The sequence below is a fragment of the Sylvia atricapilla genome, chromosome 8 (assembly GCF_009819655.1).
Source record: "Sylvia atricapilla isolate bSylAtr1 chromosome 8, bSylAtr1.pri, whole genome shotgun sequence".
In the NCBI taxonomy this organism is placed as follows: Eukaryota; Metazoa; Chordata; class Aves; order Passeriformes; family Sylviidae; genus Sylvia; species Sylvia atricapilla.
In genome coordinates, this window is record NC_089147.1 from 18,732,659 (window position 1) to 18,758,013 (window position 25,355).

Below are 25,355 nucleotides of genomic sequence, written 5' to 3' on the forward strand. Positions count from 1 at the left end.
GGAGAACTGTCCTGCTTGCTCTGCAGCTGGTTACAAAAAGAGTTGGACTCCATGGAGACAACGCATGTCGAGGGGGTACAGGTGCATGAAGAAGCAATCCTCTCTGCTCTGGCCAAATAACTCCTTCCTGAAAGTGGTTCTGGTGACAGCAAGGCCTCTACCAACCAACATTCACTGGGCTGCAATTAAGCATTTCCCTGCAGTGACAGGATTGTCACAGCAGTGGGATTCCAGTTGCACTCTGGATGCTTTGAGGGTCTCCTCCAGCATTCTTGAGTCAGAGCTTCAGCCCTATCAGCCTTCCTTCATGGAGCCCTGATACTCCATCTCCTTCTTTCCTCTGAGCATGAAATTTCAGAGGCCAATTCTGCTACAGTACATTTAGCAAATCTAATTGTGTTCCAGCATCTGGAGTCCTGCTCTCTCTGGCACTGCTAAACAGTGAGCAAACAATGTCCACAAAGAATAGTACTAGGCACTTGATGACAAAAGCATGTGGAGAAAATGTACCATGGAACAGTACACAGTCCACGTATATGCTAAGTTTATCAGGACTACATGGCATCCTTGTAGATATTTCACAGAAGTTTGGGTTGACTTCATTTTGTCAGAATCTCTACCTCTTTCTGAAGGAGAATTGTTATTGCAACCTTTATCAGCCATCCTCTATTTGTTCATAACCTTCATTCCGTGGGGAATGAAGGTTATGAAACTGATGTATCTTCACAGGAATTTTTCTGAACTGCTTAAACAATGTTCAGAAAAGTAGGCCTGTTACTCAGGGGTCCCTAGACAGGCCCTTATAAATGAATCTAGCATTTAGGAAGCTGATAGCATTACCCCCTGTATATGTATCTGTATCTCTGTCTACCTCCATAAATATATATATATAAAATTATACATGTATGTATTTATACCTAACTGGATTTAATCCTCTGATTCATCCTCCTCAAGTAGAGAAGTGAGGGCCCCTCTGATGTCTGCTCCTCCCAAACTGGATGGTTCATAGCCAGAGGCAGGGATGTTTATGCCATTGGTCCCAAGAAGGCACAGAGAGCTGTCATCCAAGGGAGCTGTTACTAGTTCAAACTAACCCTGAGGCCCAAAGATTTAAGAAGATAAATTGTATTTCTCATTTTACCTCCTTCCTGGAATCACCTTATTGACTGCCATAGAAGGGGTTTTTTTGATAATTGGTAAGATGTTTTCCTTATTATGCGCAGGTTTTCTGCTTGTGTGTTCTCAGCACCACACTTTAAATAGACCATGTAATTATGGTTTTCCACAACAGGTATTGAAAGAAGTTGTTGTTTGCATCAGATGAAATGTTTAATGTAGTACACTTCAGGAAGGTAGAGGAAAGGCAGATGAAGAAAAGAGCTGTGACATCAGTGTTGAATAAACTGAACACACTCAAATTATTTATCTGGGCCTTTTAAGCTGTATGGCACTCTTTTTATAATTGCTCTTAATATTGTATAAATAGATTTTATAGGATGTTTTTCATATTAACTACTTTTATGGACTTTGTGCCAGGCAGTGTGTGATACCTAGTCTACAGGCTAACATGATTTATAGTCTAGGTTTCCTATAAAAACAGCTTTCATGGGGTTGTTTGTCAGTGGACTTTGATCCAAACAAGATTATTGCAGGAAATTCTACCCTGGTATGGAAGGCTACAGAGCTATTTTTATGGGATTTCTTTGCAGTAGGTTGGACTCTCAGGCATGGGATTGCCACTTTTGTAATGTACCAGTCATCTCCTGGAGAACATGTTCCCTTGTGCATCTGCATTAATGGATTGACCTACACAAGCACCAAGGTGAGGGGAGGCTTTCAAAGGGCTGTTTTTTCTGGTTTGTTCCATCCCATTCTTCTAGTACATGTGTCACTGGGGCAATGTCAATAAGTGTAATAGCATAATGAATCCCTGTGTCTGGCAGCAATGTATAAAATACTTACTTTAAAAGCTAAATTATTTCCAAATCAATAATTAGATTTACAAACATTCATAGACACCATGAATTCTTGTTTTCAAGGAGACTAATCAGTCACTACAAAGAGTTGATGTATGTTAAAATGTATTTAACTCAGGATCCCAACAGGAAAAGAGCCTGTGGTAAAGTTTGGTTACAAATGTGCATAAGACAAACCACCTAGTGTCAGAAATGAGATAGATATGGTACAATTAGAGCTCTGAAAGGCACGAGGCAAACTAATTTCTCTTGAAGCCATGCTGCTTGCTGCTTTCCTCTAAAGGAGAGATCCAGAGTGTACTCAGCTCCTGGGGTAGGTGTGAAAGAGGAGAAATGCATCATGTGGTCTTATCCAACTCCATTGTAGACTTTGCAACTAATCTCAGGATTGGTCTTCTTCACCACTCGGATGGAACAGCTTTTCTTGTGGAATAGGCCAACACAGTTCACCCTATCATACCTCTTGGGCACTGAAACCCTGTCATTGAGAAAGGCAAAGAGAAAATCAGCAACTGAGGCATGGTCTGAGAAGGATACTTACTGAGCTACAGCCATCCCGGAGCAATCGTGGATTGACTTGGCCTGTGGATATACATAACAAGTACAGGAGGAATACAGAGCCCCGATTGCGGCTAGTAATAGATGAAGTGATTTCCCAATGTCTGTTCTTCCTTAAATGCAGCTCTCACTGTTCATTCTGTTAGTGATTAGTATAAATTCCCACAAAAATGCAAAATACAGATTAATTCTTCCTTCCCCGTTCAAACTAAAACTTTCTTGATAATAATAAACAATTTAAAGAGTTTTGAATCATCTCAGCATGAGTGACTCCCAGCTGGGCTTCTTCTCAGCACAGGCCAACCCCCTCTCTCTTATGGCTGAGAAAAGCTGGGAATATTTCCCTCCAAAAGTTCCTTGGATTGTAGTCTTCCTCACAGATCATTTATGTGACTCTTTCTCCCTCCCCTTAAAAGAAGGATTTTTCTAGTCTTATGGGGAGATCATCAGTTCACATCACTATTCAGGAAGACACAGCTCTCCTTGATGAGTCCCTGCCATCCATGGGGCAGAAACACAAGAAAGCAAATTATCAGCATGGATGTCCTGTTTTGGTAAGGAGGAAATGTGGGCTCTTGGCAGCATGGCAAGGATGTTAGAATATCTGAATAAATGCTTGCAGGCAAGCCATTGGTTTGATGCAGAGCTACGAAAACCCACAAGTTCATGTGTTGTGGGGTGTTTAGTGTATCTAGAGATAAGTTAGAGAATAGAAGGAGCAAGCAAACAGGGGCTAAAGGGAACCACACATCGTTAGTGTCTATATCAAAAGAAGGGCTATGTGATGAGGAAGAGCTGTGTGCTGAGAACACTCTGTGTTTCACTATTAGACCCCAAAAAGTCTCTGTGATTGACCAATTATTCTGCTGGTCATGATTAGAGCTAACTGAGAAACAGGAAAAAGAGTTTTGCTCTCATGAGTATGACATTTCAGTACATGACTTCCATGAGTTTTTTGAAGTCTGAATATTTCAATCAGTTTCTGAATAAACAAACAATAATTTGGGTAAACTTACAAGCTACAGCAAGTCATTGCATGCATCTTACACCTGCACTGGAAACAATCTTCATTCTTCCACACTGCACCAAAAACATAGAGGTTTCTGTCTGAAAGGCACCCTGAATAAACACACCAGAACATAATAGTCAGTAAATCAACAGACATAGAACAAGGTCTTATGTTTGTGGAATCGTAATCACAGCACCGATTTCTGTAAAGTCACACCAGGGCAGAGCCTAACCTTGTGCTTTGCCAAAACGATACCCTGTCTCTGCTCCTGCAGTGTGCATGAGTGTTTGACAGGGCGTGGTAAAATGTTGCAACCACATACCAGATGCATATTATCCTGCTATTGCAATGAATCTGCAAAACCCCTTAGCTAATGGCTACAGGAGGACAGTTCTGCCCTTTCTGATACTCAACACACAGGTTTTTATTCTATTTTCTCATTCCTTCCTCCTCCCCAATTCTTATTATACTTAAATTTGCACTACTAAACTGAATTTAAACAACAGCTATGTTGTCTTTGATTTTAGTGTCAGGTTCCCTCTTCAGATTAATCAACTTAAAAGTACATGGGTTTTTGCCACACAGGCAAGTACCTCAGTTATACATCAGCCCAGAGGGTAATTATTGAATCTCTCAGTCCAGAGATGCCTCTGGGTAGGTTGATTCCTGAGTAAGCAGCTATTTGGCTCATTCCTCAGCAAAGAGTGTGTTATGCTATTCCAACATTTCTAAGAAAAATAAAAAGCCTTTGAATCTCTGAATTAATGTTTCAGGGATGTCCAATGTATTTGCCATTCTTACCATATTTTCTGGCTGGCCTAAGGTAACAGCGAGAAGGAACACACAGAGTTCTTGAGAAGAGAAGGATCAAGCAAAAAACAAGCAAGGATTTCTAGAAAGAAAACAAGAATACTTTTTTAGAATTAAGTAGGTTTTTTCCAAAGGTCTAGCACAGAGTTATGGACTAGTCCTGCTATTCCAAATAAAATCAAATTTAAAAATATATCCAGCATAAAAAATACTACATATACAAACACTAAGCTGGTAACTTACCATACTTGCATGGGCTGCTCACATATAACAACGAGGAGTAGTGTCTATTTATATACAGTGAGGAAACAATGGTCAGTGCAAAGGGAGGCGATGTAAATGTGTTCCCAATGGACGCTCTAACCTGTTCTGATCATCAATCAGAAGGTGGCACCTCAAAAAGTAATGCAAAGGCTCCTTTTGTGCACTGACATCTTGAACTCCATTGTGCTGGTGTAAATCTGAAGAAACTCAACAGACACACTGGTTGCTCTGCATCAGCACTGGTGTCAGTGGAGAAACCTGACCACCAGAAAGCAGTGCCTCCAGAACTGGCAGGCCATCAAGGACCAGCGGGGAAAGGACACTATTGTTCAACTGACCTGTTATGAGGAGGTGCAGGACAGGTCATCCTTACAGTGCATTGGTGTGGAAACTCCACTGCTCTCAGAGTGATTTATTATATTTTCAATGATTTTATGTAAGTCACATTACATCCATATTTAGAAGCCAGCAGGAACTAGCTGTAGTTACCTATTTCTCAGCGGTTGGAGCAAAGCCAGGCCTGGGGACTAGAGGCAGATGAGCATGACCAGGTAGCACCTTTTTGGCAGCAAAAATGAGATGAGACGTGTATTGTCTTAGCCCAGAAGCAATAAGGACTGAGGAAGGCAAAGTAAGAAAAAGTTCCAGCTTTATTTCACTGTAACCATGCCCCGCCTTGAACACAGCTGGAATCAGACACCAAAGGCAGTGTTCTTTCTGCAACAGTAAAAAAAGGACATTTCCTTCAATACATATCTTATCATAGGTGTCCAGGCCTTCATGACATTAGACTGTTAAAACATACAGTATGTGAGGCTGCCTCTCAGAACCAGCCAGAAAAATTAGCACAGATCACTGTGGCTACATTAGGGCTGCAGGGATTCAATGCTTTATTGAATTGGAGCATAGGCATAACAAGTTTCAAAAGTTACCAGAGCATTCCCAGCCTAATGAGTTGCATTAATTCCATTAGCTTGGCTCTTTTAGCACACCTGGCTTTAATTAGGCACTTGATTGGTATGCCTGAACTCATTAGCTTCCACTGATTGACAAACAATCAGAGGAAACAAAGCTGCTCTGGAAAGTGGTTTTGGGACAAAAGGGGCAATGGCAGAACAAGTGCGGTCTCCTGAGGGATTTGGAGTCAAGTAACAGTTGTGGAGGAGGTGCCCACTGTTCGTTGTGACAGAAGATCTGAATTATCTAAGTTCCTTTTCTTTTAGCTTTGCAGTGCAGCTGTCAAGTTTTGTGCTAACCTTATGCTTTTGGTAAATCATGCTCTCTGTGCGCAGTTCTGCTGCAGAAAACAATTGTGGTGTCTAATGAAGTGTTTTGAGGAAATACTCTTTCTCTGGTAGTCTTTATATAAATTAAATTCTCTTTGAAGGGAATTAGTTGCTCAAAATAATTTGTTAGCAAAGGCAACAAGGTGAAAACATAACAAAGCTCATATAATGCTGTGAATTTGGTTTTATTTGACTTGAAAACAATTGATTAGGGTCTAGTGTAGCTAGAGGCCAGATCTACTCTGTCACTGCTATAATTCTTGACAGATCTTGTGCTGTGTCTTGAAGAAAAATAAGTGTTACACTGGATAATATCTCTAATAAGGATATAGTTGCAAGGAAATGGAATAAGTAATTCTGACTTGAAGAGCTTGGTGGATTCCAAATTATTCTCTTACTTACATTTTTTTAAAAATTTGTTAGTTATTCTTTTCTCCTTGGAGAGAAATAACTGTATTGATAATTTATATATAATTTTTGCTGTTTCTGAGATAGGCAAATACATTTATATGTATAAAATATAAACATAAACTAGGAAACTGATGTTTGACCCCGGCTATTGCTTCCAGAGGTGCCGGTTAGCTCTACCTCCTGAATCTGAAATATATATTAAAGTATTCTGTGTGCACTGTTTCCAAAACAAAGGGGCAGCTTAAAGCATTTTGGACAAATTGAGAATAAAAAAACCCCAAATACTTATGAAAGCCTGAAATATGAGATAAGTTGTCTGTGGGATCTGGAGCAGAGAAGAGGCTGAACCTGACTCTGTTCATCTTTTTGCTGACCTGCTCGGACATTTTCTTTTGAGACAAACAAGATTTTCCATGTCAAATGATTAAAAAAAGGAGAAGAGGGGATTCTCTGTTGTGTAGATGTAAATGAAGTTGTCTTCTGTGGCTGCAGTGTTAAGCACATCATCTTTCAAGGGAAGGGTAAGTTCTCTCAGATTGGGGGGTGGCCAAGAAGGCTGAGGACCTCTGAGCCATGGTGACTATGTCAGCTTGCTGCTTTCCCTCTGTGCCTTCTCCCTTGGGCTCTGTTGTACTGGAAGTGCTCAAAGCCCAGATCTAGACACACTGATTTAGGTCAAACAACTTCCTTGGTTTATGGGGGAACAGCAACAGTTAATGTCCCTCCCCTGCTTGATCCATGAGGCAATGAGAGGAACATTCAGCACCTCCTTTCCCTGTTTGTCTCACTCCTGCATCTGTCAGGGAAGTTGCCAAAGTAAACTGGTCAAATCATGTTGTGGTTTCACTAAAATAGGGACTCAGAGCCAGAGAGGCAATTCTGCCCTGGGAAGGTTTTGACAACTAGAAGGATCCTGTGTTTTCTGAGGAGAGGCCTGGAGCTGGAGGGACTGGGCTGCAGTTCCCCCTCGGATCAGAGGTGATGAGATGGTGGCTCCATATCACCAAGGCTCTGACTAGAGTATCAACTCTATAATTTTATTACAACTTGCTCACATTGAAAACATTTCTTCAGAAGACTTTAGTGGCTTTAGATATGATCTGCCGGATGTCTATTGCTTTGCTCTGTATTTCGAAACTTCATCAATATATTACTTAATTACTAAACACCATGGTGGGCCTCAAAATCGGGTTAAAGCACAAAAATAAATCTGACCTGACTTCAAAATGGTTCATGTCAATCTGTTTTAAAGAAGTTAATAAGGGGAACTGATGTTCCTGCTGCTCTGACAACTGGCTGATTCCATTTTTAGTGGAACTCATGGGAGTGAGTCATTAGAGTGAGATCATTACCTAATGATCATGCAGCTCTTGGGAAATCAAATTAAATTTATTATTTTCCCCAAAACTACTACCTGTGTGACCTGGCGCTTTTCAGTGAGAAGATGGTTTGCTACTTTTTAGTGGTGCTGTAGCACCAGTCTGGCCACCACTTGTGGTGGGGGATACTGTCTTCCCTCTGTACAAAGGATTCAAGATTAACATCCTGATGCTTTTAGGTTATGCAAAAGTACACAGCCCAAGTCCATTCCCTAAGGAATTTTTAAAAGACATTTTTCTATTACCTCTCACTTTTCCCCCAAATGTTCACATGTTTACTGGTCTGGGGCAGATGAGTCTTTTATGTATGTGGAGAGGAGTTATTAATTTTAAGTTTGAAGTATTTCAAGTTGTTTAGCCCATGCGCATGTTCCTCTTTGTCCAGCTTAGCTGAGTGTCTGAACACTCCCCCTTTGAAACAAAACTGGAGTTCTCTAACTGCTCCTCATACAAAATGCCTGATTTTTCTTTTTTAAACTGGTCAGCAAAATGGCAAAACACAAATGTAGTGCAACACTTCTGTTACCTTAGAGAGAGGTAAACATTGCTTTTCCTTTGCTTCTGTACTAGGACTACAATGGGAGTAATTTTGGTCTCAATCCACAAACTTATTTAGATCACAGATTCCCACTTGCCTTCAGCAGGAATTAGCCCTTGCTAATTAGTTTGAGTCCAGAGCAGCTCCCTTTTATTTTGTTGGCCTTTCTGCACCCAGGAAATCTCTCTCTGCTCCTTTCTCATCCTGTCATGGAGAACACACTACAATGCCCAGGGAACAGTCAAACGTGTCAGAGCTGGCATCACATGAAGACAGAGTCAGTGGTGAAGGGGTAAGGGTAGCAAATGAAGTTTATTACCTTCAAAGTTAAAGGGTGCTGCACTATTGCAATACACATCAGTGAATTTTTAAAGCTGATGTTAAGTGTGGTTGCTGGCATGGACTGTTGAAAGCCTCTGTCAACTGGGCAGAGATTTTCCTTCAAAGGATTAGGAATTTACTTCCTGGTAATGCCTTGTGCATTCTTGAAAGACAAGAAAAAATGCAATGGAAATGGGGCAGTATAGTCAGAAACAGAAGTAATAAAAAATGCAGTTTGAAATTCTGTAAGAAAAAAGTTTGTTTACAGAAGCTTTAAAGCATGAGATTGGTTCTATCAATGGTTCTACTGTTAAGAAAACTTATGAAGTTATTTCACTTTTCTTCCAAACCAATTAATCCTCTTACTATTTTTCCTATGAAACAGAAATGCCTATTTAATAACTCATATTAAGCTTTCCCTCTTACTCCCAGTGATATTTTCATAATCCATCATATCTGACTCAACTCGCAGTGCTGTGCTCAGGGGGAAAATCCTGGGTTTGCTGTGTTCACAGTCAGAGGTGATGGTGCATCTATTCCCTGAACGAAATTCTGGAGTAGTGCTGTTTCTAAGCTTTTATTCCCCGGTAGTGAGGATAATTCTGGCAAGCCAGTCTTTGTTCAGGTTCAAAAAGCATTCTTAAAACTACTCAGCCCCATTCATGATGTTTCCTTGGCTATAGACTAAAGACAGGTCTAAAATGTCACCTACATTCTAAACCTCAAAATGAGCAAAATGAAAATGAGGTCAAGTCTGCCAGCTGGATCAGGATCTAGGTTTTTGTGCTCTCTGTAGCTCCGACTTTTCCATTCACTCCTTCCAGCACAGGAGCACTGTGACAAAGCTATGCTGTAATGCAGTGACTAGTGAATTTATAGTCAAGAAAAAAGAGAAAAAAAAATCCAAAACATTGGCAACAACAGAAAAAGAGAGTTTCAGAGCCGTCATATCTGTACATAAATAAGCTGTACTAATGTAGGGTAGGTGGAGTTACCATAGTCTGTTCAGTCAAACTCCTGGCACCTTTCACTAGGCTTCAACTGAAAAACTGAGGTCCTCTCTGAAGTTCTTGGCTGGTGTGCCACTTTCTGTCTCTGATACAATTTTGGTTGTTCTAACTTTTGAACCCTTTCTTACTGTAGAGAGATTGAAGAGTCCCCTATTTAAAACTGATACTCAGAAAAAAATGAAAGACCATGTTAATGACAGATATCGACTGCTCAACAGTAATTCTATCCTAAAATCTTAGGCCTGAGCCCAGTCTTGTAGCCAGACCAGACACTGAAATCCTGAAGGTTATGCTCAAAATGCCTGCCAGGATTTCTTGTAATATTAGAGTTGATCTCTTATCTAACCCATTTATGTAATTTCCTGCTAATATTAGAGGACAATACTTTCTATGCTTTGAATGAAATTGTTCAATAGCCTCCTTTGCACAGCCAAATACAGATAGGAACAAATAATTGAGCTGGGAAAAAAAAAAAAAAAAAAAAAAAGAGAGAGAGAGAGAGAGACAGACTTTTGTTACATAATCCAGTTTATTACTTCAAAAGTCTAAAGAATTTTGAATGCATACTGCACCAAGAAGACCCTTGCTCACCTCTCCTTGACCATCAGACCTTTGGTGTGCAGAACAGCATCCCTTTGTTTGGGAGCAGGGCAAGAGCAGGAGAGAACCCAAATAAAATAAGCTCTTGCGGGCCCCAGAAAGCTTCCCCTTTAATGAAGAATGTAGAGAGACTAAGGGATAGTGCTGTTACAAGAGATCAAGAAATTCCCAAACTAGTAACTGAAAAGGGGAGGCAAAGTAATTCAAGGAGACACTAATGAACATAATCATTTGAGTTGTACTCTAGTGAGACTGCAACTTGTCTCAGGGTAGCACCCTTGCTACAGAGTCCCAAGCTGGTTTTCAGCCCAGTCCAGCTCCCCTGTCTCTCATACAGCAAACTGGAGTGACTGAATGGACACTTTCAGTCTCTGTGCCAGTATAACTAGCTGCTAAACAAAAGTATTTGTTCCTGTCCCTGTAGATTCATCCTATCTTTAGCAGACCAGGGCAGCCATGGGAGAAACCTCTGGAATGACAGTAGAAAAAATACTGGGCAATTTGAAGAAGGTTATAATCTCATGATGGCAAAGGACTGCAGTTTACCAGTGGTCCTTAGTGGGGATCTACTGGAAGCATTGGCTGTGCAAAGGCACTGAAGTCCTGGAGAAGTGTAAAGAGCATGGGTCAGTGCTTGAGACCTCCCGAGACAAATAAAATGTGAAAACAGCATTGTAAGTGTGGGGAAGAAGGTTAAAGTAACCCACAGCTGCTGTGTGTTTTAGATTGGTCATAGGACTTGTGTGTTCTGGAGTTTCATGTGAATACCTGTCATAAAGCAAATTAATTCAAATCAGTTTCACCCTTAAATAAACCCACAGCTTGACCCAAGGAAACATGCATAGAACATTAGATTTGAACAGAAGCTTTCAAGCTTTGAAAAGGTGCCAATGCAAACTTTCCTGCATACCAACAGAAGAGTTATCTAAGAGTGAAATGAACAAGCAAAATTCTTGTGAATTGAATTTATCTGAGATTTTAAAATTGGCACAGAGCAGAATGTGAAAATCTATGGCTTCTTTAGTATGTATAATGTAAATGAGATATGCACTTTCCTTATTTAAGTTGGATTTTTGTTTTAAGATTGGGGCAAAAATCTTATTGGACACAAAATATGAATGGGTACAAAGCTATTAAGATTCAGGTGATAACCATTGTTTAGTAGGAAAACTTGCATCAGATTCATATGTGTGTTCTGGTGTTTGCTTTAAAAGCTTCGGTAGGCTAAGCACTAGATTTCATTTCTAGGACAAGAACACCTTTCCAATATTTAAAAGACTTGCCTTTAAAATATTTACTGGAAGAGGAGAGCCAGCTATCCAAAACTGCCTCTCTTTCTAGCAGGAAAGCTGTGCACTTTCAGGAGATGAAAGGGAAGTTTGGAGTAAGAGAGCACACAAGCTGTTCTGCTCTGCCAGGGATGATTTGCCTCTCAAGGTTCTGCAGAGCCTCCTAAACCTTTAACCTGACAGAATAGTGGAGGAAACTTTCCTGTGAGTATTTTCTTTCCACTATGTAGAGATAGTGGTTATGATCTAAGAGTTTTGAGGCTGGGGGATGTATTCTTTGTATGGGACTGTAGCCATGAATGCTGAAGTAGAGAAATGCCAAGGCAAAACATAACTTGGCAAAACTTGCAAGCCCATACAAGTTTAGGTTTGCCTCTACCCTGCAGGCATAAGCTCTCGGCACTGCTCATGAGGTATATGCTCATTCCATAATTCAAAATAACAAACTATGGAAGCATTGACACACTTTCTGTTGTGAAGAAATAGAACATGCAGATGTAGGAGCCTCAGAGTCACTTGTGGAAAGAGGCAACTGAATAAATGTGCAATAAAGATTATGAAGCAGTGCCCCAAAGGAGAGCTCATACTGGCAAGCATATCCCTCTCAGTTACTGTTTGTGGATTTGCTGAGCTGCTTCCCTGTCTGAGCCCAGTACAGATCTGTCATTCCATGCAGTCACAATGCTGCCCATAGCCCAGTTTAAAACCTTTAATTTTTTAAGGGTTAATCTGAATAAAAGACCCTTTCTTTTACTCAAAGCTCAGGCTGAGGATTGGATCTGCTATGCTGTCAGTGTAATGGAAGAATAGTACTGGGCAGCTGGTAGATCTTGCAGTCCATAGGTTGGTCTCCAGGGAGCCACATAGGACAAAAGTAAATCATGTAAGACATTGTAATAGAAAACAGAGCATTCAGACAGATTTTAAAGTAACTTTTCTTTTTTTTTTTTTTTCCCATGGCTTTTTGGTTTTTGTCCTTAAAGAAGAAAATAAGTCACACGAATTTCTGATGCTTTATTTGACTTTATTTTAGCTTAAAGATGCAGGTGTACACAGATTATAGAATATGCTCCTTGCCACTGAAATATGACCGGAGAAGAGTACAGATCAGCAGCTACCAAGAATGCTTTAAAATTCACTTTTAATGCCTGACCTCAAGGAAGGAACAAGTCAGTTCTTTGTTCATGGTGAAGCATAAGGCAGAGAAACCAAGGGAGATTTTAGTGAGTAGGTACCCAGTTTCATTATATGTTGGTTTTATGAGTATATTTCACTCAACATCTGCAGTTTAAGTGTTTTTGAAATTGTGAGAGACAATTAAAACAATTAAAGGAAATATCCCCCCAATCCACCATTCTTCTGTTACCCCACCCACGAATGGACTGGGCATTCTTTGGAGTGATCATCTTTCTCCACGACTTTATAAGAGCAAGTCTCCTTGCTGAAAATACTTTCACATTTCCCTTCATCGTAGTCAACTGGTGTCATATAGCTGTGGTGGGGAAAAGAAAAAGAGATGATGAGACCAAGAAGTCAGCAGCTTCCACTTCAGGTGGTGTCTGCACCTTTGATATGAAGAGACTATAGTGAGGAGACTTTTGGCGAAGAAAATGGAACTTGCACAAAGCTCCTAGCTCAAGTGTTACATAGCCTGCTCTGTAAGCAGGATGAGGGGAGACCTCATCCTGCTGTAGTTTTTCTGGTCTGATTTACACCCAAGGGATGTTTGTTTTGTTTATTTGCTATTACAATATCACTGCTTCTTCTCTTCACCCACTGTATGGAACTAATGAGTGGTTGGGTATCATTATAGGAAAAAATTACAGGCAATGTACCTTGAGCTGCTTCTCAGACGAAAGTGAGGCAATGTGTGGCTTTGGGGAGATCTGGATTAGGATCAACAGAAATTTCTTAGAGTGTTCTCTCTTGAATCAATAACTTGCCTGATGTTTTAGCCTCAAAAGAATTACATTCTTTTTTTGTTTTAAATCAGTAATTATTTGTTAAAGAAGACCTCTTTTCTTCAGAGAATTTCTTGCATGTTCAGCGATGATGGTGTTGGATTAATGCATAACTTCATGATAGGAAGTGACTGAGAGAAGGTTTATGGTTATTTCTCAGGAACTCCTGTGTGAAGGGAGGTGGTTTGTGCTTTATCACAGCAGCAGAGGAAAAACCCCACTGCTGCTCTGAACTCACCTAGTGCAGCAGCCAATTCCATCCCTGGAGCAGGAGCAATCATTGCAGTCCTCAGTTCTCCAGTTGGAATCAAATTCATGGACCTCTCCTTTCTCATCAAGGCAGCCTGAAAATGTGTTGTGTGAGTAGACCTCTGTGTCAGACCTACTGCAGTAACAGCACTGTTCCATGTACAAAATGGGTGAGATCTTTGCTGGCTTTTTGCGTTAACATCCATATCTGCCAAGGGTGTGCTATACTAGTGCATGGAGAAGAGTGACCTGTGTATCTGTCTTCTGAGGTTCTTAGCAGCAGAAATGGGATTTCCTGTAGTAGTTCATCTTCAGATAGGGAATTTGAAGCAGCCAGCAGAAAGACAACTAGACACAGACCTGGCCACCATCTCTTGTTGACTCTACCTTTAAAGCAAGACTACATCTGGCCAGAAGAAAATTCCCAGTCCTCAGCTGCAGGAACAATGCAAGTATTGGATGTGAAGTTCCTGTTCAACAGTCACAGAACAGACCATAGGCCTCCTAAATAACTGATTTAGGAGGAAAGCACAATTTTATGAGAACAGAACAAGAGAGAGTGATGGGGCTTCTAGGTTGTGTCTTTGCCTATAAATGTTCCTTACTTTGGCAATGTTAACTCATTCCCTCAGGTAGTAGCACCAGCTTTCCCAGGTAAAGCTGCATTTTAGACTGCTTAGAGGTTTTGTGCATACCGGCACACATCAATTCTAGTTGTGTCAAAAAAATAGCATGCTTCTCTTTTGGGTACTTATTTTCCTGCAACTCCACTCATCTGTAGACTGACAGACTAGCTGTGCTCTGGAAGGGTAGATCCAGACTCAAGGAATGCAGACATTCTGCTTTTAAGAATTTGCTTTGGGATACAGAAACAAGACATGAGTAAATTGCATGGTGCTGAATACTTGTAAATCTCTTTCCTGTTTTATACTGACTACACATAATTATACACAGGTCCTTCTCCCTTCTCTGATTTCTAGATGTAATTCCATGGTAAAAATATGAGTTATTACTTCATGCAGATGGGTAAACTAAAACTATCTACTTCCTTGGAAAAAGATAATTTGTAATTTGGTCTGTGTGAAGCTCTCCAAATAACTTGTTCTTTTTATAACATATTATAATTTTGCTCCCCATATCCCGTTTCCCTCCCACTTCCCTTTGATGCATCTCCACTGTTCCCACTTATTTGTAAATTGTGATGAATTGCACAGAACGGACAAATCAAATCAAGCAGTGGTTCTAAGGATGTCAGAAGGCAGTTGACGTCTTACCTACAACCTCACCACTAGATGTCGCTGGCTTGAATGGCATAAAGAAACAAGAAGCATCAGACAGTGGCATGCTGATGGCAAGAGCAAGAAGGCAGGCCACGATGATGTTCTGAACAAGAAAAGAGAATTCACATCAATCCTTCAGAATCCACATCAAACGTAACTGTTAAGATGTCTTGATCATAAATAGCAGGAAAACACATTATGGTTTCAAATTAAAATCCAGTTGTTGATGCCTTAAATTTAAGCTTTCATATTTTCCAGATTCTGTACTGCATTAATATGTAACTCTGACCTTCATATAAAGTGTTAGCAAGTTCTCTTCACAGTTTAGTTAGACAAAACAATCCTTTTCCAGCTTCAGAACCAAGGACACTGTTGCAGCTTCAGGCCCAAATAGGATAAACAACAGCGAATTGAGGAGAGCAGGCTGGGAGGACGGGACTTCATAACCTGAAGCTGTAATTGGTTAATGACAGTTGATGTCATTAACCCCAATATGTAAATGGATCAGAACTTATAAAAGTGTGAAAATGTGTGATCCGTCCTCCATCTTGGGTGTAGCCTCGGCCAGGCTCTTGTACTGCCCAAGGTGCGTTCTTTGAAGGCCTTTTTAATAAATACCTACTTTATTCCTCCTTTAACACTTTCTAGCCTCTGTTGTAGGTAGCTTCTCAAGACATCAGTCTTCTGCAGTTTAGACATTTTAACACACTTATCAGGAATACTGAACCATTTTGAAGAAGCAGAGGCAGAGCATAACGTGGGAGGGGAAAAGATGTCTGTCTTTCCAAGTTGTTAAAATCAAGCATTGACTGCAAGACCTAGATACTCTTTGTGAAAAACATGTATTCTACTCCATCCCACTCCCCATTAACTTTTCCTGTCCTTTTTTCTCTATAGGGTCAGTCACCAACTGTTTTTTCCTCACTTTTCCTCCACTAACCTCACTTATAGTTGCAAAAACTTCTTTACCGCAGTCTGAAGAACTAACAGAATATTTTGCCCTAGAATCGAAGGATTAGGATCAAGTGAAATAACTATAGCTGAAGCTGAATACTCAGGTCTTGGCCCTGTACCTTACCTGCAGGTGTCACTTACAACCTAGATAATTCTATATTCTGTGACCTTTGTTAGGGTTTTTTTCTAAAAGTTCAGCTGAAGTTTCAATATTAGTTTGAAATGTTTGAAGAGCTTCCTTTGGGGATATGAAGGAAATAAATGCAAGAATTCTAGGATGGAATTAGCTGTGATGAATTGAAGATCTTGGTAAGAGAAGAAAGGTAGACCAGGAATAAATAATCACATACACGTATGTACGTGTGTCATTTAGGACAGAGTAGGACTGATGACTTATAAAAAGAGGTTGTTCCTGAGAGATGAGAGGATGCAAGTTGCATTTTAGAAATTTAGCATTTTATTTTGCAGAAGAGAGGTTAAGCCCCACAAAGCTACAACAGAGTGACAAAGGAATAAAAATCAAGATACCTTTTTTTGAGTTCAGTGAAGTATTCAGATATTATCCAGAATTTTCACCCCAAGTTCTTACCTGCCTTTTCCTCTCTTTGATTCTTGCTCTCCTAACACAGAATTTATACATTTACCAAGCTTCTTAATGTGCCAAGTACTGAGATAAATCCAACAGAAACTCCTTTAAAATCTATAGCAACATACCATGGTCTTTTAGAGTACAAGACCTAAGGACTCACCATTCTTGCAGAATTATGAGATTTCCAGTAAGGAGATGGCCTGTATAAATTTCATCTTCTCAGAGACCTTATATAGAGAGGGAATTTGTGATTATAGCCCTTGAACAAACTGACCATGCATGTCTAGCACCAATGAAGTTTCTGCAAAATGACCTCATGGGGTGGACATTATTAAGATAAGGCAATTACATCCAGGAAGAAAGGTTTGTTCTAATAGACACTGGAGAAATAGGTGTGGCTTTTGTGCCACATCAGAGCTGGGAGAAAAGAAGCACTTTTCAAGCCTAAAAGGAATATTTATCACTTGCCCCGAGGAAAGCATTAGAGACAGGGTGGTTGCCACTCACAACAAAATCGCATGCTTAATTTGAGCCATCTGTGGTTCAAACATGGGTCCTAGATAACCATTTTCTTTGTTGTTCCGCTTTCCACCATGTAGAAGATCATGTGCTCATGTTCTCTATGAAGAAATAGGCATTATATATTTTATTTCTTAATTCTTACAGCCAGTGAGAAACTGTTCCTTTTCTGCAGAGGCTGGATATATCAAGGGCAGACACATTTTCCAAGTGCTTAGGGCAATAATTTGATAGCAAAGAGGTCCAGTATGGTCCCCTTTTGCTTTCATCTACAAGGTTCAAGTATTTCAAACTATGTGGCTCTTCTTAGTGATGAAGTCTATCCCTCATTACCAGGGCTGCACAATTTGCAATGCTTGAATTAATTATTCTGACTGCATAATTGTGGTGACTTCTTGTGTGGTTTTGGAAGTAGAGGCTGAAATCCAAGTTGGGTTGACTATTCCACTTCTTCTACCCAAACTCCAGAGCTGAGAGATAGCTCAGGAAGTCCATGAGAGAAGGCCAGAATTGGTGCAATGCAGCTCACAGTGAGACCACTAGTGACACTTAACTGGCTTTCAACTCAGTAAGTTGGGTAAATTGTGTTTTCTTTGGTTACTAGACCATCACTCTTCAGGATGACAGAAAAGAGATGAAGTGCTTGCAGGTGTTTTATAAAGCTGTGACAATCAGCCTGTCACTAGTAAATTAGACTTGGCAATGCTGACTTATGCCCTGCCCTGAAATGGAGGATTACTACCATACCCTTGACTCCTAATCAGTGGACATGTCAGCCCTGGGAATTGCTTTATTGAAATCAACAGAGTCTACATATCCCCTTTGAATCTCTCAGAAATAAGTGTGATGTCAATTGAACAGCCTCATTGTGGTTGGGGATAGTCGGTCTTTCAGGCCATGTTCATTTTCCAGTTAAAGGAGAGGGGGAAAAGCACAGTAGGATGGTGAAGTATTGTGTTAAAATCACTGAGCTACTTAACTTTTTTTTCTTCTTGAGTGTTATGTACTTGGCATGCAACACTTTTCTTGTCAGGCACGCTGCAGCAGTTGTTGTATGTGAACAAAAATTATCAGTCACATGGAAATTTGTGATACAGGTGTACTGGAGTGAAACTTATGGAATTTGTTATGGTCAAAATGAAAGAAAAAAACAACTTTCTGTGTTGGTGCTGAGTAGTGACAAAGGATGCACTTGCTGCTCAACTCTGAAACAACATGCTTGTGTATTTTCTTAACTTTCCAGGCTTCCCAGCTGCTCCCAGTGCAGGACCTCTCCCTGTTTTCTAGGTGCAAGCTATGCAGAGAACTGTGCAAGCTATGGAGGGAACTTGCAAACAAGTTTTCTTTGGACCACAGCAGAAAGTGACCTGCCTAAGCCTGGGTAGTGTTAAGGGACAATTAAGAAGCCTTTTGCTTCACGATATGTGAATTCAGAGGAGCCCTAAAGAAATGCTGTGATGTTGAAACCACTCACAGCAGCAAACTCTATGGGGATAGTCCATTCATATATTGATTATTTGGGTCATTTGTGACCCACATAGCATCATATTTTTTCACGTTGTTCATGTATAGGATGAGAGGTGCCTTGCTTGGGTGGGGAACAGGTTTCTCTAAAAGATGTAGCTCTGTTGAAATCTTATGTTGCCTTCCCAACTGGTTCATTTATTACTCAAAACATTCTAAGAATATCATTGCTCTGCCCACTTCTGTGGCTCTGTTTCACTTATTCTGAGGGCTAGAGTATCCTCTTTCTTCCAAAGGCAGAGAAAAGTCTTGGAGGCTTTCTTGAAGATTTACCTTGCTATTTTACTGTAGTCCTTCCTCAGCTGGAGTTTCTGATTTTATCTCACTAACAACAACAGAGATAATCAGAGTAAGGCAAGATGATCAGTTCATTTTTTTCCTGTGTGTTTTAGTGCAAGGCAATCAATAGAGAGAAATGCAGTATTATTTCAGAGCAGCAATGTTATTAAAACAGCCCAATAAAACAGCTGATATCTATGGACAGCTCAAAGCTAGAAGAGGTGCAGTAAAATGAAAGTAGTCCAAGAACTTTGTTTCTTAGGCCAGCATTTCAGTACTGCTCTCACATTCTTGAGAGGGATCAGCTTTCTGTGTGGAAGAGTAAGTGCAGGACGTATTACAGCAGTTTGTGTATCCAGGGACTTAGCCCAGTAGGGTGATTATCACCACTATTGAGAGGGGGAAAACAAAAGGAAGCAGGAGGTATTTTAGCTCAAAGATCATAAGTAAACATGATTTTACAAATAAACTCTTCTTGACATTAAACTGACAATGCTCTATAATGTACTTTGGCTTTACTTTAATAAAGTCTGTCATATCTCTGTGTGAGAAAGGACAACTGTGTTAGGGAAAAGCACATGCAAACAACACTAAAATATACAGTGCACTGTTTACACAAGAATACATTGTAAATGTGGTAGAAGGAAGTTTTATCTTGGTGTGGACACTTTTCTTAAGTCTGGGGTTCATATACTCACAAACCTCAAAGCCTAGGCCCTCAGATCTCTCCCAGGACAGGAATTATCAAAGAATTGTATTAATTTTATAGCAAGGAATACAGGCAGTGCTAGTGGTTTGTCCCAGGTAACAGATGGCAGAACAGAAACGTGAATTGAGATCTCAGTTCAAGATGGGAGACCCAAGCTTGAGACAATATTATCATTTCTTCTCTGATCTGAACACACTTGTCTTCTTCCATGTGTAGCCAAGTCCCCATCCATGAGTCAAATTTTATTTTTAGTTCAATGGAATTTCAGTGGGATGAAAAACACCTAATTTTTTATCTTGGTGCCAATGTATTTTTTAAATGGTGATAATTTGTCAGCTACCCTGGAAAATCCTGTCAGATCATGGTCCCAGGATGAAGGATCAGTGCTAAGCAAGGGACATAGAGACAAACAAAAAGATCTCAAGGGCCAACCACAAACACCAGGCCATGCTTGCAATGAGGAGACCTCCAGCTCTGAAATGTGGGTAGAACTGAGGAAGATGGCCACAGATACTGTACTAGTGGGAATATAAGTCCAGAGGCAGTAAAACAAAATAAATAGGAGTGGTAGATTCAACAAAAAGGGTATCTCTAGTTTATGGGAAATGCTAAATATCCTGCACTTCTACCTTCCATCTCAAGGTGTGTAGTGTAAAAAAAAAAAAAAAAAAAAAAAAAAGTCTTAGAAGTCTTCAGTGAACCAGAAAAATGACAGAAAATTTATTCCACAAATTAAAAAAAAAAAAACAAAAAAAACCAGTGATTTCAAATACAGCTTGTTATCTTGCTACCCTGCAGCTGCTTAAGCAAATGAAGACTGTATGTCTGTGAAAAAGACTTTTTGTGGAGCCATGACTTAAGGAATTAGCTGTAGGAAGGGTGTCAGGTTGGAGCATTGCTGTAGTCCAGTCCACTAGTGCCTCTGGTTTTGTGGAACTTACATGGTGCAACAGCAGACCCTGCTCCGGTCACACTGGCATTGGGAGCATGCCTCTGGTCCTCCAGGTGGTAGCAAATTATCTGGTCTTTCATCTCAAACACAAACTGTCCACTTGTGCACAAAATGAAAGGAGGCTTAACTTCAATTTTATACCACCAGTTACTTAGTTCAACAACCTTTGGACTTACTTCTGGGGAAAATCAGTGCATTTTTGTGTATCCCACCTAATTCAGCACTATTTAGGGAGCATGAGCTTTTTTCCATTTTTAAAACCTGTTAGTTACTGACTCCATGAAAACTGAGTGTCATTGTTGGAAGTTACTGCTGCAGGACTCAGAACAGACTGGGATGGGGAAGAGAACCACAGAATGTTTCAGCCAAATCCAAAGGATATCTTGACTTTTGGGACCTCTTCTCTTTTTTCTTTGCTCTTTCCCTCTGTAATGTGTAAAATCTTGCTTCCTGACATTTCCTACACCCTTCCTGTCCAATTGAGATGGGCAGGATCTAGAACAGAACACCATGAGAGATTTTGTGACTTACATCTCTGACAGATTTCTCCAAAATTACACTTGGGCTGTTTAGTTTGTACTAACAACATGCACTATGCAGTGGTGTGAAGAAGTAAGTCCTGGGAACTCTTCTGTAAAACCCCCACAATGTCTTGGAATACTTCTTGAAAGTAATTTATCACTTTCTGAGAACAAACTTGTACCCCCTCTTTGACAAAGCAAAAAGGAATGACCACCTGAAAGGGTAGAAAATTGAACAAATTTCATTTGAACAAAATGACAGCTAGCATTTTATTTCTTAAATCCTTAAAATGTGAAATATGCTGCAGATTAAATCCATGTGTGGTACTGACATGATTCTCTGACCATATACGTGTCAACAGATTGATGTGAGTGCTATAAAATCTTAAAAATCTCAAATTTGGACTTATTCTTACAATCATGGATTGTTTCTAAGGAGCTTTTGTATGGTATAACCTGTGGATATAACAAAACTTATTCTCCAGTGTCTTACCAACATAAAAAAATATTTCTCATTTGGAGAGGATGTTTTCTTGGCATTTCTGAGGAAGTTATCAAAATTCAACAATTTTTCTTTAGTCTCCTTGCTGCGAAGAAAAGTGAACTAGTACCTCTCTTTTTCTGCCCTACACATTTAATTAATTTTTGGTGGTATGTAAATGATGAAAAAGAATTCAAAAGAGAATGAGTGATGTATTTGCCTGCTTTCCTGCAGATGGATAATCTCAAGAATAAAAAATCCCAAACCAGTAAAAACTACCTGTGGCAATGTTGTTGAGCATTTAGCTGCTCAGAGCAAGGGAGGTTAAAGACTCCTGACCTTCATCGCTAAATCAGGTTTTTTTTAGAGGGGAAAAAAAGAAAAAGCCGTTTCAGTATTGGAAACTACTCTGGTAATAGGAAAACCAATACAACTGAGACAAAAAAATGTCATTTTTAAAACATTTACATGCAATTTCTGGGTCTCAGTTAACACAGTCTATTCTCTGGAGCCTATGGGGCAAGACTACATTTCCTTGGCCTGGTAAACCCATCAGAATTCATTTTCTTTCTTCTCCAGGGTCAACTCTTGTTTATGCTGAGTTGTTGAGATTCTGCTTCAAGTACAAATCGTGGAAGAGGTGCCCTTGCCGTGGAAGATGGGCTTCCCCACCCACAAATAAATTCTGGAAGGATATGCTAATCCCACAAATATGCTGGTTCTTCCCAGACCAAAAACCTTAAAGAACATATTCACATGAGATTCAAAGCCTGTGCTAGATTTCTTTTTTCGGTCATTCATTCATACTTTTACTGGTGCTGTCAGCAAATGAAACATCTTCTTGAAATAAGAAAGCCATCTTCATCTGTAAGAAAACTGGCAATGAGATTCCACAGAAACTCTTGAGACCTTACAAGTAGTAAGGATCTACTTTATTATATAAATAATAAATACAGGTACAAGAAAGGAAACTAGTAGAATGAAATCCTATGTAATTTAGAAGTTAACTAAATATCTGTAAACCACTTAAAACACAAAGTCTTAACAACTAATCTTAAGAACATGAATATGACCTTTTGATAGAAATGAGACACTCTATCTGATTATGCATCTTGTAAGCTGAATTAGGACAATTAGGAGGTTAGAAGTGAACTACTGAAGTGCCCTCTTTTACAGGATTTTCCCATGTCATCATGTTTCTCTGTGATGGCAAAGCATCTGTAGGAAGGAGAGGAATTGCACAGTGCAGAGAAGTTCGGAGCAAGTGCCAGACCCCACAAATATATTCGGAATTACACATCTTTGAGGGGTCGTCCTTCTGCACCACGTCATAGTCACAGCGCTTTTTGCTGAAAATGACTTTACAGTTCTCCTTGTCGTAACTAACAGGGGTCAAAAAGCTGCCAGTGGCAAAGAGAAAGCAAATGTTAGCTTGAGAGTTTTGACTAGCTCTGTGATATGGGTGAGAAAAGGCTCTCTTGTGCCCTTACAAACTCATTTATCCCCAGCAATGGAAAGCTGTAGTCACCTTACAGGCAATGATGGTACCAAGGAGTTCAAACTTACAGGGAACAGCATTCCATTCCAGCCTCATCGCAGTGGCATCTGTAGCAATCTTCTGTCCTCTCAATGAGTCCCAAGGGATAGAGTTTTCCATTAACTATACAGCCTGCATAAGAAAGCAGCAAAACAGAACAGGTTCTATAAGCCTCCACCTAAAGGCTGAAGAGTTTAAAAATTCTTTGGACCTTACTGAAAATATAGTTCCAGACAATAGTAAAGTACAAGGATTTCAGTTTTACTCTCTCAACCCCTGAATGGGCTCCATGTGCTGAAACAGCAATAGCAGCCTACCACCAATTGCAATAATACTGCTGCAACCATATGCAGCCCAAAGGAGGACTTTGTTTTCCCCTACTTTTGGCAACTTGCTGCTGGAGTCCCCTGTTTGTGTTTTTCCAGTGTTTTCCCACTTCCTTGTATTTTGAGCCCCTCCTGGCTGCTCCACATAGAGCCAAACTACCACAGAGCAATCAGATCAGACAATCTTCCTTGTTTTTACCTTTGTAGAGCCTCCCTGGAATTTGAGGTACAACAAAGCAGAATGCATCACTCAGGGTAACTGTGCTGCCCACTGCAACAAGGAAAGCCAGAAAGATCTTCTGTAGAGAGAAAGAAAAAAATGGTAATATTTCTCCCCCGTTAATGAATCAACATATATTATAGAAACCACTACCTCCTCTGCAGAACCTCTGCCATTCCTGACAGGCTCATCAAAGATAGCTCTTGGGGTCATGTGAGCTCAAATTACATGAAAACTAGGCCATGAGCCTTTTATCTATTTATCATTACCTAACTGTTTATTCAGATTCTGCAAACACCTTTGGAAGCTTGAAGAGCTGGAACAGGACACAATTTGCAGGAGCAAAAGTGAAAAACTGAAAAAATACACAGACAAAATATGCACTTTTTCTTTGTAAAATGACTATTTTTTAAACTGTACTTCACATTTCTAAGTTTTAAAAGTTTAGTCCTAAATGCTTGCAAAATTCTGAGTGTTTTCACAAACATTGCTGAGGAAAGGATAAGAGCAAGTGAAAGACTAAGAGATACATGTACAGTTTCTTGCAGAGAATTACAGTACTAAGAACAAAATTCACAGTAATCTTCACGGACGTGTTTTCCTGACTTTGCATCTTACAGGTCTGAAATACAGTACAGCCGTACTTAAAATGTGTAACTAGAAGATTCTCTTAAATCTTTAAACATTTAAAGCAAATACCTACCTGTATTCCCCATTACAAAAGAAACTCAAACCTGCCTAAACCTTTGACTTACCATTGTGGAATGTGTGGCTTCCAAAGAGTTCTGAGTTTCCAGAGAAAGCTGAAGTTCCTTATGTGGAAACAGAGAGCAAATATTTTATGATGCCTTTATGTTGTGCAATTTAAGTCTAGGTGGAGGGGGAAAAGCCTGCTCAATGTAAATGCAGTTATTTTGTAAGATCCAAAGAAATCTCTGAAATTTTTCTGGCTGGCAATGAGAAACTGTTTGGTTTTGTAGAGCACTGACCTGGGGAAATTGTTGAGTCCAGAACTTATATTTCTGGGAAGCATTATGATTAGAAAAATGCCTTTCTGATGGAATCCAAATATAGATAGCTAAGCTGTAGACAGTATTATCAAGCTAGGTGATTTTTAGGTGGGGCAGAAATGCATGTGAAATCCCTTGTGCTATCAGTGGGCTGGAACATGTTGAGCAGTGCATCAGGTATTAATAGCAAATGGAGCTTTTTCCAGTTTGTTGCATACTCATGGTTAGCGCTGTGGTGTGCACTGAAATATATAATCAAAGGTCCTTAGCTACTACCAGGATGAAAACCTTTTTACATTGAGACCTTAGCTGAATCTGGATGCCATTACAGCATTTCTCTTTCTCCTCCACTAAAATAAAAGATAAAAAACCTAATTTTCATAAATTTTATAAGAAATATTTCCTCACTTAATTTGTGAGGCTTTGCTAGGAAAAAAATGGAATTCTGAAATATTTCAATGTCACATGGCACAGTTCCAGGCTACAAGAAGCTGAATATTAATCTTGATGTCCACACTTCTCAATGCTTCAAATCAATCAGTAATCCATGAGCAAACTACAAGTTTTGTTACTCAATAAATTCCGTATTTTTAGAAATAAAATCTAAATAAACCCATAAATTCTGAAAACCAAATTTTCTCAAGAAGCAGTTCTGTGAGCTACTTAGGTAGGAAGTCTTGTCTTTGATCTCCTTGCTCAAAATTACTTCTCTAAGAAGTTACAGCTTTTTTTTCTTTAAGCAACAATATTCCTTCAGGTGCAGCTGCTGAGACTGTGCTCTGTGTAATTTTGA

At 39.8% G+C, this 25,355-nt stretch overlaps 2 protein-coding genes across 2 annotated transcripts in view; both read right to left on the reverse strand.

Moving 5' to 3' along the window:
- The window catches only part of LOC136364479 (beta-microseminoprotein-like), a 307,144-nt gene extending 282,714 nt beyond the window's left edge, over nt 1-24,430 (reverse strand). Inside the window, exons 1-4 of the mRNA XM_066324453.1 lie at nt 24,308-24,430; nt 23,532-23,631; nt 23,036-23,138; nt 22,768-22,869 (exon numbers count right to left, since the gene is read on the reverse strand). Coding sequence (XP_066180550.1) covers nt 22,768-22,869; nt 23,036-23,138; nt 23,532-23,631; nt 24,308-24,310 — 308 coding nt within the window. The 5' untranslated portion in view covers nt 24,311-24,430. The remainder of the gene's footprint in view (nt 1-22,767; nt 22,870-23,035; nt 23,139-23,531; nt 23,632-24,307) is intronic.
- On the reverse strand, nt 12,725-16,742 carry LOC136364532 (beta-microseminoprotein-like). The gene is made up of 4 exons (XM_066324499.1): nt 16,645-16,742; nt 14,936-15,044; nt 13,651-13,756; nt 12,725-12,943 (listed from the first exon to the last, which is right to left on the reverse strand). The coding sequence occupies exons 1-4, from the start codon at nt 16,645-16,647 to the stop codon at nt 12,814-12,816; spliced, it is 348 nt and encodes a 115-aa protein (XP_066180596.1). The 5' UTR covers nt 16,648-16,742; the 3' UTR covers nt 12,725-12,813.
- Nucleotides 24,431-25,355: the final 925 nt, after the last annotated feature.